The 19,120-nt window shown below is 35.5% G+C and overlaps 3 protein-coding genes across 9 annotated transcripts in view; 2 read left to right on the top strand and 1 right to left on the bottom strand.

The window, feature by feature from the left end:
* LOC119840623 (piwi-like protein Siwi) overlaps nt 1–4,315 on the top strand; it is a 24,893-nt gene extending 20,578 nt beyond the window's left edge. For all 3 annotated transcript variants that reach the window (XM_038367313.1, XM_038367312.1, XM_038367311.1), the window contains exons 13-19: nt 175–286; nt 555–684; nt 1,511–1,748; nt 2,007–2,083; nt 2,473–2,645; nt 3,030–3,129; nt 3,392–4,315. In XM_038367313.1, coding sequence (XP_038223241.1) covers nt 175–286; nt 555–684; nt 1,511–1,748; nt 2,007–2,083; nt 2,473–2,645; nt 3,030–3,129; nt 3,392–3,556 — 995 coding nt within the window. In that variant the 3' untranslated portion in view covers nt 3,557–4,315. The remainder of the gene's footprint in view (nt 1–174; nt 287–554; nt 685–1,510; nt 1,749–2,006; nt 2,084–2,472; nt 2,646–3,029; nt 3,130–3,391) is intronic.
* Nucleotides 4,316–5,383: 1,068 nt separating this feature from the next.
* On the top strand, nt 5,384–6,464 carry LOC119840510 (BRISC and BRCA1-A complex member 1-like). Its single transcript, XM_038367151.1, has 2 exons — nt 5,384–5,544; nt 5,626–6,464. Exons 1-2 carry the CDS (start codon nt 5,489–5,491, stop codon nt 6,407–6,409), a joined length of 840 nt encoding a protein of 279 aa, XP_038223079.1. The 5' UTR covers nt 5,384–5,488; the 3' UTR covers nt 6,410–6,464.
* Nucleotides 6,465–7,363: 899 nt separating this feature from the next.
* LOC119840348 (PH and SEC7 domain-containing protein) overlaps nt 7,364–19,120 on the bottom strand; it is a 33,369-nt gene continuing 21,612 nt past the window's right edge. For all 5 annotated transcript variants that reach the window (XM_038366922.1, XM_038366923.1, XM_038366924.1 and 2 more), the window contains 12 exons: nt 18,607–18,696; nt 18,071–18,177; nt 16,941–17,308; nt 16,429–16,598; nt 15,799–15,992; nt 15,072–15,270; nt 14,301–14,452; nt 13,856–13,982; nt 13,318–13,419; nt 12,915–13,059; nt 12,426–12,557; nt 7,364–12,175 (listed from right to left, as the gene is read on the bottom strand). In XM_038366922.1, coding sequence (XP_038222850.1) covers nt 12,038–12,175; nt 12,426–12,557; nt 12,915–13,059; nt 13,318–13,419; nt 13,856–13,982; nt 14,301–14,452; nt 15,072–15,270; nt 15,799–15,992; nt 16,429–16,598; nt 16,941–17,308; nt 18,071–18,177; nt 18,607–18,696 — 1,924 coding nt within the window. In that variant the 3' untranslated portion in view covers nt 7,364–12,037. The remainder of the gene's footprint in view (nt 12,176–12,425; nt 12,558–12,914; nt 13,060–13,317; nt 13,420–13,855; nt 13,983–14,300; nt 14,453–15,071; nt 15,271–15,798; nt 15,993–16,428; nt 16,599–16,940; nt 17,309–18,070; nt 18,178–18,606; nt 18,697–19,120) is intronic.

Genomic DNA, 19,120 nt, shown 5'->3' with positions numbered 1-19,120 from the left:
TAAAATTAAACATTCAGTAGTGTCAGCGTGATTAACGGACAACCATCAAAACTTCAATTCAATTTCGTTTACAATAAAAACAAAATAAAGGATAGTTTGTATATAATATAGGATTGTACAATTGTGTGAAAAGTAAAACTTTTCACCATAACTAATTTTTATTTTCGCTTCTAGTTACTCTGCAAAGGGACTCGTCAGGCGATTATGCCAATATGTGCGAGAATGTGATTGCCCGTAAGAATCCTGCTATGATGCTCATTGTGTTGGCAAGAAATTCTGGAGACAAGTATGTTGAGTGTAATATGTATTGTAAATAATAACTTACATTTAAAACTTTAATTAAACTTAAATTTATAAAAATTATAACTAATTTAAAACTATAATCTTATGCATTGTAAAATAACATGACACTATTTAATGCTGTTATCATATATGGGTTATATGAAATTTTAGCAAATAACACATTGATAAACATACAGATTCATTTGGATATTCATTTATACAATACATAATTTCTGTTAATATTCATCGCAATACTATGTTTTCATTTATAGATATGAAGCGATAAAGAAAAAATGCACAGTTGACCGTGCTGTGCCCACTCAGGTGGTTTGCGCGAGGAACATGACCAGCAAGTCGGCCATGTCCATTGCCACCAAGGTTGCGATACAGATGAACTGCAAGGTGTGTAACAATGTTTTTATATCTAGCTAATTATGCATCCTAAAATTATAATTAGCAGATGACTAAAATATTGTGCAGTGGAATTGTTTATTCTGTCCCTCAAATGAAAAAGTTCTTTAATAATTTTCCTTTAATATTCAATTGTTGCTATATTTTTTAGAACAAATCATAAATCTAGATTGTAACTATCGTTGTCCAAAAATCGAATTGATTTCTTATATTTAAATACATTTTTAGCGATGACTCATGGACAATATTTCTGAACGAATTTTAGTCAACATCACAATTGAAGTTGACTTAAATTAATTTGCTAATGCACTACCTATTTAATTTCTTTCGCTTTATACAATACTAGCTGCGCCTCGCGGTTTCACTCGCGTAAGTCCGTATCCGGTAGGAATATCGGGATAAAAAGTTGCCTATATGTTATTCCCGTTGTCCAGCTATTTACTCACCAAAATTCATTGCAACCGGTTCAGCAGTTTTTGCGTGAAAGAGCAACAAACACACACATCCTTACAAACTTTCGCATTTATATAATGTTAGTAAGAATATTTATGTAGCACTAGTGGTCCGCCCTGGTTTCCCCCGTGGTACATATATTGCCTATGCCCCATCGCTTTCCTCACAAAATGGGCTATTTAACACTGAAAGAATTTTTCAAATCGGACTAGTACTTCCTGAAATTAGCACGTTCAACGAAACAAACTCTTCAGCTTTATAACATTTTATGTAGTATCTACGACGAATTGATTGTGTTTTCGGTGCTGTGGTTACCCCACTAGGGGACGTGGACAGGCATACCCAATTCAATATGTAACACCAGATGGGCGGCGCACCGTGGACGGTGGACATCCCGCTGCCCACGCTGATGGTGGTCGGCTACGACGTGTGCCACGACACGCGCTCCAAGGAGAAGAGCTTCGGCGCGTTCGTGGCGACGCTCGACCGCCAGATGACGCAGTACTACTCGGCGGTCAACGCGCACACCTCGGGCGAGGAGCTCTCCGCGCACATGGGCTTCAACATTGCGAGCGCCGTCAAGAAGTACCGCGAGAAGAATGGTGCGTTGCGGAACTTATTTACCTACTGTATTAAATATATTTTATTGATCATCGTTTATATGATACCATTGTGGATATGTCAAATAGAACGCGTACTTCGCGTGCGTCAAAGTGCTAACGTGGCCGTAATAAGTGCTTAGTACAACACAATCAGGCCTTCACCCTGGTGGTCTAGATCTCTTGATTATTAGACTAAAATACCCATCACCGCTACGATTTATCCTATTTTGATTTTTTTTTTAATTTGTTCAATAACAGGTGTGCTACCGGGAAGCATTTTCATCTACCGTGATGGCGTGGGAGACGGGCAAATTCCATATGTCTCTAGTCATGAGGTAAGAAGAAGTAAATATACAGTTTTGATTAAAATATTATTTATTTAGTGTGACAGAAATTTCTTTTTTATGGTACAATTTTAAAACGACACAGATATTAATGCTCACATATATGTCTAGTTGTCTGGAAGAAATCTCTATATAGCTTTCGCCCTCCGCTTCGCAAGCGTTAAATTCGTAGTAGTTTAATAGAGGTTATTATTATGCATACAAACCTTATTCTTGAATCTATTAAAAAAAAAGGCCATCAAAATCCGTTACGTAAATTTAAAGATTTAAGCATACACAGGTACAGACAGAGAAAGCAGCTTTGTTTTATCCAATGTAGTGATATACTCTCTAATTTCCCCAAATGACCGACATTAAGTTTTTTATCCAAATTTGAACAGGTAGCGGAGATCAAAAAGAAGTTAACCGAGATATACGGCGGGCCGAACTTCAAGATGGCGTTCATAATCGTGTCGAAGCGGATCAACACGCGCGTGTTCGTGGAGCGCGGCCGCTCCGGCGAAAACCCGCGCCCCGGGACCGTCATCGACGACGTCGTCACGCTGCCCGAACGGTGAGACATTTCTATTTTAGTCCAATATACCTACATTTCCCTCATAGGAGGCCTGTGTCCCAGCATTGGGAACATATATGGGCTGATGATGAATATCTACTTTAAATAGAGAAGATTACTAGCAATGTATTATTGTAAAGAGGTATTTGACATTTCAATTTTAGTCCAATATACTTTCAGTGTGGAATTGCTATCAATCTATGGTACTAATGTAAAGAGGTATTTGTATTTTCTTATATTATGAATGATCTCAATACCTACACTATCGATTTTGAATATTCTTTTGCTATTAGACCTTTACCAACTAACATAGGCAATATATTTTTTTATTGACACTTTTATTATCGAATATATCTAATACAACAATTATTTGTTACTGAACAGGTACGATTTCTTCTTGGTGTCTCAGAATGTGCGCGAAGGCACCATTGCACCAACATCATACAACGTGATTGATGATTCGTCCGGCTTGGATCCTGACAGAGTAAGTTATATCTATGTTAATGGAGTTTGAACACTTATAGATATAGCAATTGCAATTGAAGATATTTACTTATTTGCGTGACTTTTATCTTGTGAGAATTATACAAAGTCTATGAATACCTTAAAAAAGTTTATATTCAGTATATTGAAATCATTTTGACAATATTTTTGAAGTCAATTGACATTAATCCGAAACATTTAAAATAATGTAAAACGAATTTATGATGGTCGTATTTAAATAAAATTTTACTACATTATTTCAGATTCAACGTCTGACGTACAAGCTTACGCACATGTACTTCAACAACTCGACGCAAGTGCGCGTGCCGTCGGTGTGCCAGTACGCGCACAAGCTGGCCTTCCTCGCCGCTAACAGCCTGCATGGTCAACCGCATTACTCTTTCAACGAAACATTGTACTTCATATAGTCTCTATGTATCGATAAGGATATTTCGCAAAACCAGATGAAGCCGAGCTTTGTGAAGGTTTTGATTTACTTTTTCTTTTTATTTTTGAGTTCAGTTAGGGTGTTCCAACATGTTCGGTACATTGGGTTCTGATTTTTGACCTACTTTAAGTATTTTTTTTTATGTTTAAGGATATAATATAGCTACTGCAGATATTGTAAATCTCACTCAAATTTCAAGTCATTTAACTGTACGTGTGTGTACAATATGCGGCCCACCTATAGTTATTTACTATTTAAGAGACTGCCATGATCATTATTTTAAGTTTTATTAGAATTTAACGCTTTTTTTATTCATTAATTTTGCTTTTTGTAATTCAACCAAATTTTTTAGTTTATCATTGTTTAATAAATATTCATTCTAATTGAGAAAGATGTATGCATAAATACAAATTATGCAAGTGGAGTCTTGGAGTGTTCGATTTAAAGTGCATTTTAATGTATCGTAGTTAGTGATTAAACTGTGATACGGGTGTTAATTGTAATACAAGTCAAGAGATACATGTGATATCCAGTATAAGGATCTGTTGAGCTATATTTTTTGATTAGATAGTTATTGACGTCATCGTAATAAAATTAAGGATTAGGCTGAAACAATATTGTTTTCACTTTTCAACATCTTTTGGTCAATATCTTAGCAATAAGAGAAGGAAGATCCTATTGTTACATTTCTATAGATTTAAGGTTTTGTTACTATTTTTGAATAAATATTACTTTCGTATCAAGGCTTTTAATTTGAATTTGGTATAAAATCATTTGTAAATGAAATTTCCTAAAGAGCTGCAACAATACATTAGCTACGAATAATAAAAATCTGTCTGGCCAAATTAAACTATCAAGTTAGTTTTACTTCAGTATCTTCTTTCTGCCAACTTTTACCAAAAAAACTCAGTTATGGTAGCTAACAGGTGTAGGTATTGTTTTTGTCCCTATTTATATATAAATCGTTGGTAATATGCATATTACGCTAAAATTGGTACCTATTATAGGCATGTTTGAAGAACACCATTCAAAGTAGCTTATAAATTTCATTTATGCATGTAGTCAGTATGATTGCCATTCATATAACAATACTAAAGTTTAATAAATTGCATCTATCAATGCCACCGCGCACTCAGTTTTTAAGTTTTATTGGGTATGCCATGCACACACAGAATCGGCATTTACGATTTGTGGAAGATCGGGCCCTCGCAGGCTCCTAGACCACAAAGGACGAAAAAAAAAAATGTATAGAGCTCGCCACGATAAAAGGCCACGGCGAACATATTAACATCTACCACCGTGACTTGAAACTGTATAGAAACAATGTAGTGTCATGAAACGAAGGATTGAATTGAAATACAAAGGCAAATGTGATACAATTATTGCCTATATATAGAAAAATCATTCAAATTCAACACAAGCAATGAACAAGTATTTTCAATAATTAATCCTTTCACATCTAATTTTCCCAAGTCTGGGGGCGTTTCAGTAGTAGCGTTTATACTGGCATCATTATTCTAGGCGCCAAATACGCTGCCTCTCAAAGACCTCTGACTTGGCATCATCCTACTATTAATTTAAAAGCGCGTCAGAATTTTTCTTTGCCTGTAATAAAGGAGAAAATACTTATACTTTTTGACAGTTATTCGGTACTTGGCATGGATGGATAATTAACTAACTGTATACTTTATATAGGTCCATGACCTATCTGTAAACTGACAAAAATAAACGTTTACTTTTGAGCTCTAATGTAGAGTATCTACTGAGTTTATGGGTTTTGACATATTTCCTCTACTTGATCTGTGGACATATTGTTGCATTGACTTTGACTATTGATGTCACTCGAAAAATAAATATTTCTTTTTTTCGAAGATGTAATTTGAATTTCAGAATTCAGATATAGTGTAACGAAATGAATTCTCCTGATATATTAACCCCTTGTAGTGCCACTGATAGCAACGATGCCAAGTATGTAAATGTTCAAAATAAAACGGTGAGAGGTATTTATGTTACTCAGTACAGTTATAAATTATTACTTTTACTTTACAGGGAAACGATCGGATCTAGCGATGTACCTAATGACGAATACACTTCAGCCCGTGAACAAGCCATTGCAAATTTTCAGAAGCCTATTTTACCCAATGTCAATATCCCCGAAAGGATTATTATTTGTTTAGATGTATGTTGCGACAATCAAAATTCATTGTATCGATTGGGCGATGGAACTACTTTTTCTCCTATAAATATGTTGAAAAGGGTGCTAGAATTCTTTATACATTCGAAACAAGCTATTAATAAGAGGACTGAGTTTGCCTTGATTATTTTAAGAGATGCTGATGCATATTTGTTACAAAATTTTACTTGCAGTGTGAAAGATGTTATCAATACAATTGACTATCTTCATGTTGAGGATTGCAGTTCAGACAATTTTGATTTCAAACATGTATTTGATATAGTAAAGAGAGAAATAGAGATTCCTGAATATAAGCAATCGGAATGCATGGCTCCACCTCCATATATTGTACGTATGCTGATTCTTTATGCTCGTTCTAACTGTGTGCCATTGATACAAGAAGAACCTTACTTGAACTTTTTAAAAATGCAAATGTATTTCTACATAGACATTCTCTTTGCTCATGAAGAAGAATGCAATGTGTTCAAATGTGAAGAAATTTATGATGCATTGCAAGATTTAGATAATGGTTACTCTTTTGTATTTGAAGTTTCAAGAAATGCAGCAAAAATACATGAATGCATTGCTAAATTATTAGCACATCCTTTACAAAGGCCATTGCAGAAAAATACTGATTATAGTTTTGGTAATAAACACTAGATTTATTCATTAATGTATGTGTAAAGTATATCCAGATATTAAATAATGTATATTATCTATATAATTTTATTTGTTCTTAATTATTTCTATTACAAATAGTATTTCAACATGATAAATGGGCAATGGTAAAACACATGTTTATACTGTTTTTTTTCAAAACATTGATTACACTAAACAACTGATTAATGCATTAAATCTGTGTGAATTTCTTAAGTGGCATACATTAATTACATGAAGCGTTTTTTGAAAAACTGTGTCCCGCTCTCTTTGTTGAGATTTCAAACCCCCTACCGAATCTCACATGATTTTTCTATGCGAGTTTCTAGTGTAACACACACTTTTATTTAAAAAATATACACCTTAAGATGAAATTGTAAAGTATCTTCTAAAATATTGTATACGTACAGTTTAAACATATTATAGTTAAAAAAGTACATTTCAAAATATAAAATAAATTATGTTACTTTTAACTGTTTCTATGGGAAAAAAATTACATGATAGACACTTAGACCACCCTCCCCACTACTCCCCAACAAATATTTCAACTTAATCCTCTTCTTGCCTTGAATACATCACGTGATTAATGTCCGCCCCTTTTTTCTGTTATATTTACTTCAACATTGAATATTATATTGCAATTAATTCAACATTTGTGCAGCACAGCCATATTTAATTTAATTTATATCAATGTTATTTTTTTTACACACTATAATATGAATCACATTTAAATCAAAATTAACCATGATAAATAAAACATTTAATGCAAATAAACAAATAAAATAAAAATATATGTTATTAAATCTGGGTATTTGCTATGATTTTGTGATAAGTCAATGGTTATTGTTGATTACAATTAAAAAAGTTTTAAGAAGTGATGAGTTAAACTTTTAGATGCTATTAATCAAGCCTGTAACTAAGGAATATTTTTAAAGGGATGTTAATGAATCTCACAGGTACAAATCAAATTTTTATTAAAAAAATCAAACAAAACTTAATCAAACTATACACTTCAGTAAATAATAAAAAATAAAAGTAAATTGTAAATAAAGCATACAAAATATAATATTTACACTGATTGACTTATATTTGACAAAAATCAAATGGGGATAATGCTTTTTATGTGACGGTATCTCCAGAATACGCAGCATATAAACTCGAGTTCTTAAATTCCTCAGATTAGCTTAATTTGCTGCATAAACAATTATACATTACATACAATCAATTTTTAAATCCAGCTGTTCATCAATACGAAAATATAATAAAAGGGCTCAAGACCAAAAGTAAATAAGTACCATATACTCACAGAAATAATTACCTAGTATGAAAATTTTTTGACATTTGTAGTAAATATGATTCAAAATCGAAGCTGTTTGAAGTAATATGATTTCAGTGTACAATGTACGTGCTTTATCAAAAACTTAAGGCGAGTCAACAATAAATATTCATGTGTCACAAATTTCTAATTCCCGAAATTCGTTCAGTCATGCCTCGCACCAATTATGAGATTCCAACTGTTATTACTTTGTCTCATAAACCATATTACATCAAACAGTAAAATAAAAAACTTCAAAACACTTCGATCACATTCACCCCCAGCGAAGCTAAGATAATAAAGAATTAATAAAATTACAAATAAAATAATAAATATAATACGAGGGCCCTAATATCACTTTACTGGCACTATTCGACAAATACGATCTACTTTATTTTATTATATTTATAAATAAAGCTTTAATATTAAGAACGCCTGTCTCAAATAATTAAGTATATTTAGAGACAAGGCATTTAGGAATTTAAATATTTATAATAAAACTCATATTAATTCAATTATCTGCATATGCTTCTTAGATTTGATACTGGTTGATTTATAAAAGAAATAAATAACTTCACATATCAGTCTCAATACTTTAAAATATATTTACAATATAAATTTAGCTCGTAATACAGAATACAGAGTATAATATTTGTTGAAGGACAAAGCACATAACTTGTAAGCCTTATTTTTAGCTCTAGTTGTGCGTGGTAAGCGATTAGTACATATAACATAGAATGATTTAGAAATGAATTTCTTCTTATCGAAATGAACGCGATTTATTCATTATATTATTTATCCCGGGTCACGGGGAGTGTTCGAAAGCGCTCGAAACGCCGTAATAAATATTATGAATTAATCGTGTTTATAATCCGTCCAAGAAGTTTGAAGTTTCTAAATGTGTAATACTCGCGTAAAATCAAATATAACAATACTTGCTATTGAATGATTCTCTAATATGTTCGCAACACACTGGAGCCAATCCTAGGCTTAACAAACGTTCAAAGCATATAATATTATTATTTAACGCATCAAATAACGCAAATGCAAAATGGGCGCCGGGTGTTCTAACTCAATCATACATACCGAAAGACTACAAAGGATCTATCCAACAGACGTTACATTACACGATAGAGTATTTCATTACAATATAGCAAATTATTTCATACATGAGATTAACTTAGTACTCTAAAATTTATGTACTTTATTCATATTATACAGGGAATTTCTCATGGGCTTGTTTTTAGTTGGATTTTATTGATGGATAAGGTCAAAAAAATAATATATATATTGGCAGACTGTTTACCGAAACCAGTTTACTTGATGACAGCAATATAGTTTGGAGTATGGATAATGATTTTTTATACATCTTAAAGTTTCGAATTTAGCCTTCTTAAAAATTCACTTTATATCTAATTAAAGTAATAATATTCCAACGCACAGCTACATTAAATTGTGTGAAATATTGATATCTGTGCATGGGTATAGGAAGACGGGACTAGATGAATGATTTAAGTGTTTAATTTACAAAAACGTTACATTACAATGTATTTAAAACTGCGTCCATTATGAACACACATAGTTATGTTATATAAATAACATAATATTGCATATTTTACGTTAATTATATAACATAAATTTTGTCAAGTAGTGTAACTATGAAGTTATTATCGACATTCCCTTTGACATCACGTTTTGTTGTTTTATATTGGTTTTGCTAATATTTTTCTATATTTATTTAAAATAATTATAAAATGAATGAGTGTTATCTACACACTCATTTTATTATTAATTCATTATAAGTCATTTTATAATTATTAATACATACAAAAAATGTATATACATATTTTTTTTTTATAAAAAGGGGTAGCGATTTTACAAAAACAAAACAATAAAAACTTTCGGTGTCAACGGCAATGATTGATATCTTTGACAATGCTATTACTCACTCAACGTATGGACAGTGGAATGTCTACTGAGTATAATATTCAGTCTTATGATGGATTAGAATGAACTGTTGACTAAAACCTTCGATGTTGTTTATTATATCACTATGCTGTCGGATAGCATAGCATACCTAATTTAGTAAATTTCTTGGCTTATACTGATTCTTACCTAGAACAATAGTAGTTTTACGCAAATCGAGCGGAGTTTAATATGAAATTTCATTATTCTTTTTTACGATCTTATATCCGCTTTCTGTACTTATTCCATTGAGCCCGGATAGTAAAAACGATGAATTTTAGCTGTTCACTAAACGATATTAGTAAAATTTTAACAGCATACATGTATGAATCAAAGAACGATTCGATATAAGAGTATAACTGTCACACTATCCTCGACTCCATGAATAAGTATTTCATTTGACCCGTTAAATGTAATTATCGAATTTCATAATGGAATTAGTACCAAATCATGAACGTAAAATGCAATACTTAAGCAGTTTTTTGAATAAGTAACTGTCATGTTATGTTCTCTCGAAGGCACGCTTGACGCTTTATAGAAATTAATAAATTGTGTTCTAATTGTAATATATATTGACATTTTATGTATTGCATATTACGTCCGCTTACAAGTAATTTTAAAATACCTCAATAAGTAAGCTTAGGTATGGACCTAGGCTTACATATGACTACATAATATACTTATCATGGGATAATCCTGATTTTTTGGTATCGTGTCAATTGTGGGATATGTTACGTACAAACGACAATACTTACATACTTCTTACAAATTTAACTAATTTACTTGTTAATTTAGAACGATATATCCGATTCATTCAACAATCGCACATCACAGTTGTCATATTTAATTATAAATATTTGTATGTCTAAGACTAACTTCATTGATAATACGCGTTTATGAATAAACTTTCGACTTCATTATAAGTATAGACACAAAAACAGCTAGTATTCTATTGCGTTTTTTAATTTTTTGGTACTTTATAATTTAAAAACGACAATTTAAACACCGAAGTATATATGTAATTCGAAGGAGGCACTAAGAACACCGCACATTCATTTTGGTTTAGGCCAAAACACACGTCTTTGGGGCACGCACACTATCGATAGAATACGGATAACTTGAGCGACATTGTTCCAGAACATTCTGAAGCAGTATTATTATGTCCGACTTTAAAATCGTTCCATACATTTTTATTTTATAATAACTAATTTCCCAATCCTGAACTGCGAGACGATTGGTTTGTGTTGTTTCACAGTTAAAGAACGGGGCATAGTTGGGATAATATTCTCATTATAAGAGACCATTATACAGATTATAATTTTCACCTTCTTCGAGGTTGGTTAAGAGATACATTACGATTTTCTAATTAAATATACACCAGAATAATTTAGATTACAGTTCTGCACCTCACCCCACCACTTTAAGGTCTTAGTTATTTTATAAACCCCCACAATTATAAATAGACCATGAAGAAGGACAATTTCTTTTTTATAGTGCATTAGCAATTTTTAAACATGGATATTAAATCGTTTTTTAATTGAGCTTTAAATGGGAAGTAGAAAACGTAATATCAATATAAATTAGCATTGATTTTATATCAATGTTTAAATTACTGCTAGATCATACTCCCAGTAATTTCCTTCTCGTTTTGGTTACTTGGGCCTGTTAGTGTTTTACACATTAATTTTTTTTTCAATCATGTAAATATACATGTATTTTTGAGGTTTTGTTTTTGCAATGAATAAACCAGATTACATATTTACTGATTGGGTAAATATAATGATATTATCCCTTTTGTAACATTATTCATGCGATTCCGATTGCTTCCCATAACACCCAATATTGCAATTTAAATTACATGCACCAATTGGACTTTAACTATAGTTTTGCGCACGCCTATCCAATATGAATTTATGCATCGCATACACGTGATTCCAGTTACAATGTATTGTTTCATATTTTATTTGTGTGTGTATGTGGGTTGCCATTTTTATTTTGACGTACATATCTGTATATAGTTACAGTACATCGCTTCATATATTTTTTTGTATGAGTGTCTGGATGTCGGGTTGCAGGGTCGCTCGCGGGTAATCCATACTCGTGTCTAGGTTTCCTCATACAATTTATTCTTCCATATACTATTCTTCGTGTGAATTCAATGAATCAGATGACGGGAGCGAACGCGGACCTTCCATATTCCCAGTTACGATTCACCGTTCCATACATTTACTAGTGTATGTGTGTGTGTCTGTGTGTGTGTGTGTGTGGGGGGGTATCGTGTCGGCGTGCGTGGGCGCGGGGCTCGGGGCGCACAGTCAGAGCACGCAGGCGGCGAACACCGCCATGGCGCGTCAGGGCGGCGGCGCGTGCGCGTGCGCGGGCGCGGGCGCGGGCCGCTCGCGCTCGGGCAGCGCCGGCGCCGCCTCGTCCGCGTTCGCGCCGCCGCCGCGCGTGCGCATCACGTACGCGTACGTGCGGTACCTCTTTATCTGGAATGAGTGAATGACGAATGACGCTATAAGTGCTGGAAAGCGTGGAACAGAGAATAATTATGGTTAAATTTTTTTTACATTTACAAGTTACAGAAGTAAAACATAAAGGTAATGAACAAGTTTCTCATATCATAATAAACCAATACGGGAAGTAAATTTTGGCAAATTTAATTATGTAAAAGAGAACATGCTGCTACAACTTTCAGGGATTCAAAGCAACAAGGGCGGGCGACGTGTGTGGGCGCACCTCGTGCACGAGGTAGTGGTCCTTGTCGCGGCAGGCGGGCGGGTCGCGCGAGTGGTCGCGCGCGTGGCGCAGCGCCGCCAGCTCCTCCTCCAGCCGCGACACGCGCTCCTCGTGCTCCGCCAGCTGCTCGCGCTGAACACGCGTGCATACATCGCATTAGTACCTATTCTCTCGTCACTCGGAAATATTACAAATTTTAATCTATTTTTGAATGAGTTCTATGTTGCAACATTTACTCCATCTATTACTTTTTTTAGTCCATTCGTCAAAAAGGGGACGCACTATACCCGAAACTACGAATTTTTTAATCAAAAAATCTATTTCAAGTCAAGTCATATTGATAATCACATTTCTTCCATTTACAATTTAAAGAAATAAAACCATATTACTTAAAAAATTAGAGTTCATTATAAAAGCCGTCGCTTTCTAAGGCGACATTCGTACTATGAAGTTCGTATAGAATGGCGTACGGTGCTGGAGAGAACTCACCATGGAGAGCTTGGTGTGCGAGCAGGGCAGCAGCGGGCGCTGGAACTTGCGCTGCGAGCCGACCGCGCCCGCCAGCGGCGGCGCCGAGTACGCCGCGCACACGAAGTTTATCGTCTCCACCCACGAGTGCAGCTCCTTCGAATCGCTGCGGATTTATTGAAATAAAAAAAAAAATTGGTAACAATTCTTTTCTACAAAAAAAAGTCATGGACGTCCCGAGTAGGGATGTTAGGTACCATTCGAAGTTCGAAAAATGAAAAACATGATGATACAAATTACTGTCAAGCAAAAGAATAATTGTCTAATCCTTTTCCACTGCAGAAGTGTTCGTTTCGTAAAAGTTTTTTTTATAGCAACAAGGAAGTGTTTTTTTTATGAAAAATAATAAAATTGAGAAACTAACCTCGTTTGAAATAGATATTCAGCTTGATCTGCAGTTTGCAATCTGAAGACGTGTTGCTTTTTCGTGTAATCAGTCGCTTTCGTTGCTAACGCGTGATGTATCCTGGAATAATCAAAATTAAAATCAATACACAGTATAAAACAAAGTCGTTTTCTCCGTCCTTATGTCCCTATGTATGCTTAAATCTTTAAAACTACGCAACGGATTTTGATGGGGTGTTTTTATAGATAGAGTGATTCTAGAGGAAGGTTTAAATGTATAATAGCATCTATTAAATTATTCCGAATTAACGCGTGCGAAGCCGCGAGCAAAAGCTAATATGAAATAAAACTCGAACTGATAACTGTGTTGTTCATGTCAACTTTTAATATCATGAATACTCCTTCATTAACCTGTACAGAAAATATTTATATACATCTAAAAAAAATAATCTAGCTCTTTTATAATTAAAGTATCTAACTCTTTTAAGCATATTACCTTAATTAAAAAATGTGTAATATTAATCTCTATATATTTATTAATTGGTATAACAAATTACCTTATAGCATTATGTAGATTATCCGACATTTGACTCCGTCTAAAGCCGTGTTCGTCTTTGTGTAAATATAATACTAAATCCCGTAGTGTACAATAGAACATCTTCCAACCTCTTCTGCCAAATGGAGCTGAAAACCAAGTTTAACATTTAGCATACTTATTATCTGCTGCACAAACAGAAAAATATTTTTTATGCATGTATTTAATGCATTGTATGTATTTTGCATGACATAATACATATGTATGGATAAATATATTTTACAATATTGTATTAAAAAACCTATTAATACACTTAAGCAAACTTATTCTTTACGCGTTTATTTACTCAATCACAATAACATTCAACGGAACATGAATTTGACCCGCAACAAATAGCCTAAACGCGTTTTGGTCCTTCGAGACGGACATGAGAGACACACCCTACGATCTCAACTCGACTGACTCACTTTTCTTGCCGTTGGGCTCGACGCAGCACTTGCGCATGACGTATCCCTTCTTGTACTCGACGGCGCGGCTCTGGTCGGGCACGTGCAGGAACGGGTTGGTGCCGCCGCTCGACCGGTTCTCGCCGCCCGGCGCTGCCGGCGTCTCTGCGTCACTGGAGTGGGGATTGTAAATTTTATTAATTATACAAGTGAGAATTTGAAAAATAGAATATCCTCTGTATCATTATAATACTTATAATGCTCATGCGACACAATAACTATAAAAATATTTTAGAAATAATTTGGTAATACGTAGGATGTTATATATTTTAAGCTATTAGTAATTGCTGTAAATTGAGGCTTAAATAACTAATAGCTCGACAAACACTATGCTTTTTCTTGTCTTGTATCTTTAGCATTTTAGGCCATTGTTGTGACGACATTTAGGGTGTTCACGTAAATAAACATTGAAACGAATCCATAATTTTTTTATGTCATAGCGGAAAACTGAACTGGTGGTTCACCAGATCACCATAGACCATGAATACGCATATATAATAATTAAGGGGTAAGGGATAAGGAAAGAAACGACGAGTGGAAAGAAGGAATGGACTGGGAAGGGTGAGGAATAGGAAATCGGTCCTCCGGCTCCCCTACTCACCGTACGAAACACTACAAAAATCATGCTACTATTTCACACCGATTCCCGTGGGGGTGTGGTACTTCCCCGGTGCGATATGACCCAATTCGCCTCGACCCCCACGTAACACGAAGAGTCAAAGAGCAACTCACAGCGCCCACTGCAGCGGTTGCGTGCGTATCGCGTGGTAGAGCTGCTTGAGCGTGTCGCGCGGGAAGTTGTCGCCGTCGTTGAGCTCGGCGAGGTTGTCGATGAACTCCGCGCACGACATGCGCCGGAACGAGCCGCCGCCGCACCCGTGCAGGTCCGTGTTCAGCAGCATTATCGCGCACGTCAGCGTGTGCACCGCGTCTGCTCGTGTACACGGGCCATTAGTCGTCGGTAGTAGTGCACGAGCACAATTCAAAAATTATTTAATCCCATCTATCTCAATAAGGATAATAAGATGAGTTCATAAAATTATTGTATTGTCACCAATTTTTCATAAGTATACAGAGTTTTAATGAAATCTGCCCGTTTAAAGTGGGTAAATTGAGTCTAAAAGAATGGGTTCCTGGGTGGTGTACTTGTATAAGCGTATGAAAAGTAAGTTCCATTGAGCATAGTACACCTGTATGTTCACGTTCGTAGATTTGTATCTAACTCATTCCTTTAGACTCATATTAGTAAGCTTGTATATAACTCACTCTTTTAGACTCAATTCAACATCAACTTCAACATTGATCCCAATTATTTTAAATTATTAAGATTACCTATCCAAGAAACCCCCCTCTATGCACCATAAATATAAAAATATCCACAAAATAGTTAATATCAATCAATACACCCACAGAGCCACACCCACACACGCGACACGAGACACGCGACACGCGCACGCACCTTGCGAGTTGAAGGTGCCCGGGTTGCACTCGAGGTAGCGGCGCGAGAAGTGCACGAGCACGCGCTCGCGCTCCTGCGTCTCGCCGCTGAGCGCGAACCGCGACAGGAACGTGCGCAGCGCGCAGTCCAGCGTCGCGCCCGCGAACTCGAAGTGCTTCACGTACTCCTCCGCCACGGCGCGCGAGAACTCGTTGCTGTTGGCGTCGCTCGTATAACTATTTGTATCGTGCTAGCTTTCCGCCCACGGCTTTGCTCGAGTAGTCAGAAAACAACATAGATAGTCCCGGACTTTTCTTCGTGCAATTCCTGTTCGCTCAGGATTGTCTGTATGGCATTGTGTGATTGTTGTTACCAAATCGGTCCAGTATTTCCTGAGATGAGCGTTCGAACGTTCAAGAAAACGAACAAACACTTCAGCTTTACAAATCAGTTTTAACTAGCTGCATACCCCAGCTTCGATCGGGTTGACTAGAGATATGAACTAATATTCGGTAATTTTATTATACTAAACAGCAGAACGATTATCAAATTGATAGCTTATTCAATATCTTATTCAATAGCCATTATTAAATATCTGATCTATTCACAGATAAATCAAGAACATGAAGAATTATTTACCCTTAAACTTACTTTTTACTAAGATGCCTCGACACATCGGATTTCTTAAAGCCATCGAGGTGATAGAGCCGTTTGGCTAGTCTCTCCGCCGAAGGAATATCGACTGCTTTGGGGCTGTAATGAAACGAGTGTAGGGAGTCCCCATCTGAACCTTCATCTGAGCCTGCATCTGAACCTAGTTCCTGGAATATGTTGATTACTTCATTTATTTCATATTTAAATTAACGAACAGATTCCGGAAAAATATTACACAATTGAAATTTTCTAGGTTCGTATACCAAGGGAAGGTTTCTGTTCATAATAAAAAAAAATTCCACTTTCAAATATAGTACAGGGAGATAAGAAAAATACTAAGTTAAAGTTTAGTGGCAGAATTTCTGCTATTGGCAATTTAGTTTGAAATTTCTTAAGTAGAATTAAGGTAGATTTTCTATTTGTCTTACAACATACTCAGGAATTTAAAACAAAAGGGTAACTTAAAGATTGCTTATAACTTGATAAGTTTTATATTAAGTAGGTCCTACCTGATAGCCCTGATTCTCCGGCGACGTACACCCGTTCTCTTTGCCGTTTTGCGCATAATTCGTGTTATTATTATTATTCAAATTATCGTTATTATTTCCACCCTTATCTGGTCCCTTCACTTGTATCACTATCCTATAGTCCTTCTGTTCTCCCCCGTTAAGCGTCACGTCACTGCTGTGGTCCGAAAATGTCGAATTGGACTTGGCCCGTTTATGGCACGGTTCCGACACCAATATCGTCGAATCGGAATCGGACGGATCGGACAGTTCCATCCGGGGACATTCCCGACCCGTCTCGAACATGTCGTCTTGGTCTTGGAAGTCTGGACTAGATATATTTGATACGGCTTCTGATAGGCTCATATCACCTGGAAATAAATTTCATGCGTTTATCTTATTATCCCAATTAGGATCGCCAGGAAAAACTAAATTTCCTTACGTTTACTCTGCATAAGAATGGAGACAATTTATTTTATTCTATCACTACAGCGTGTTGTTTTGAAAACGGTATTAATATATATTTTTTATTATGGTCCACAATACATAATTACAATAGTATAATTACAAGTGCCAGAGAGTGTATTATACATGCTAGAGTTTAAATTGTTCTAGAAGTGGACACACCATGCACTCAAGTTGAATAAATATTCAGGAAATTATGAGTAAAACCTAAGAGTAGATCTTAGTTAATTGATCCACACACAAACTCGTGATGCAAGTATGCCTACGCGCCACCATTGGCTATTTATTTTTAGCTATCAACATCAAGGCTGACTCGCACAAAAACTTATGCATATTCTGCTATGTTTTATCTATACATCAGTGCTATGTCCACGAGTTCAGTATTTTAGAGACTAAAATGGTTAAACATTTATTGATATTATCATATCGGTTTTATTTTTAGTATAGCATTCAAATGTTTCATAAATCAGAGAAAAATTTAAAGAATAGAAAAATGTTGATTACAAAGGGGGATTCGAAGCTGCGTCTTATTGCCACAAAAAAAACAGGTTACATAAAAAACAAAAAAAAAAAATTTCAAAAATCGGTTTAGTTACCGCTTCTTAATTATCTGTGCAAAAAAACTTAGTTCCCTGTATGTATATGTCTCGACAACAATATAGTCTCACCGTTGAGCGTGCGGTGGTGGTGCGGCGCGAGGTGGCGGTGCGGCGGCGTGGCGCGCGGCGACACGGCCGACCACGACGCGGACGTCGGCGACGCGGGCGACGACGACCTGCCGGGACAATGGTGCGTCACTACTGACTGGGCCACGCGGTCCCGCTTGCGTCATACAATACCTTAACTACTTATATTTACTCTTTGATAGTGTAAAAATGTTTCGAATCGGACCAGTAGGTGTTGTGATTAGCGCTTGCAAGCAAACGAAGTACTTAGCTTTATATAATATAAAGCATGCATGTAATAATATAGATTCAATCAATATACATATAAGACAATACATAAATGAAAAGCATAAAATAAAAGATTTTTTTACAAAATTCTATCTATTCTAATGGTATAACAATTAATAACAGTAAAAATAAATCTGAATGAAATCCGTGGTAAATTTCGAAAATGACGATGCACCTTGAAACTTCTACAGCAGTCTATATTTTACAATAAAAAAAAGAACCATAAAATATTATAATAATCATCAACATACCTCTGTGACATGCCATCGGAGATCGATGTGGAGTTGGAAGTGGCGGACCCATTGCACTGCGACACCGGCGCGTTGTACGTCCACACGATTCTGAACAAAAGTGACCTTAATAACATTCGCATAAGTTTGCAATTGCAATGCACTATGGGTTTAATTAGGTTAGAGAATACGATTCTAATAATACGTCAACATGCGTCCTTATGGACCTGTAGTAAATATACCATCGATATGCAGAAAATTTAGTCTAAAGTTTTTACATTATTTCCTTGATTTGGTTTTTAAATGTGCTTGTTTTTTTTGTCAATTTTATCACCGAAACCAACTAACAATTATTTCCCTCTCCCACGATCAATTCACTGACTAAGGTGGACATTACACTATCCTTCATCTTGGATCATATCCTCCTCCTCCTCAGTCGGTTCCTCACAGTTGATGATCGTGACCTCTCGTCACTTTTTTGACGGCTTCTCTCCACCTGTTACGGTCTTCAGCTTGGTGGAGAGCGACGTTCATA

This window comes from Zerene cesonia, chromosome 6 (genome assembly GCF_012273895.1).
Source record: "Zerene cesonia ecotype Mississippi chromosome 6, Zerene_cesonia_1.1, whole genome shotgun sequence".
Classification (NCBI taxonomy): domain Eukaryota; kingdom Metazoa; phylum Arthropoda; class Insecta; order Lepidoptera; family Pieridae; genus Zerene; species Zerene cesonia.
This window is presented reverse-complemented; position numbering and strand designations above follow the sequence as displayed.

Coding starts and splice junctions, on each gene's coding strand:
- LOC119840510 (XM_038367151.1), top strand. CDS start 5,489: ATGAATTCTCCTGATATATTAACCCCTTGTAGTGCCACTGATAGCAAC. Junction 5,545..5,625: donor ACTGATAGCAACGATGCCAA/GTATGTAAATGT, acceptor TTTACTTTACAG/GGAAACGATCGGATCTAGCG.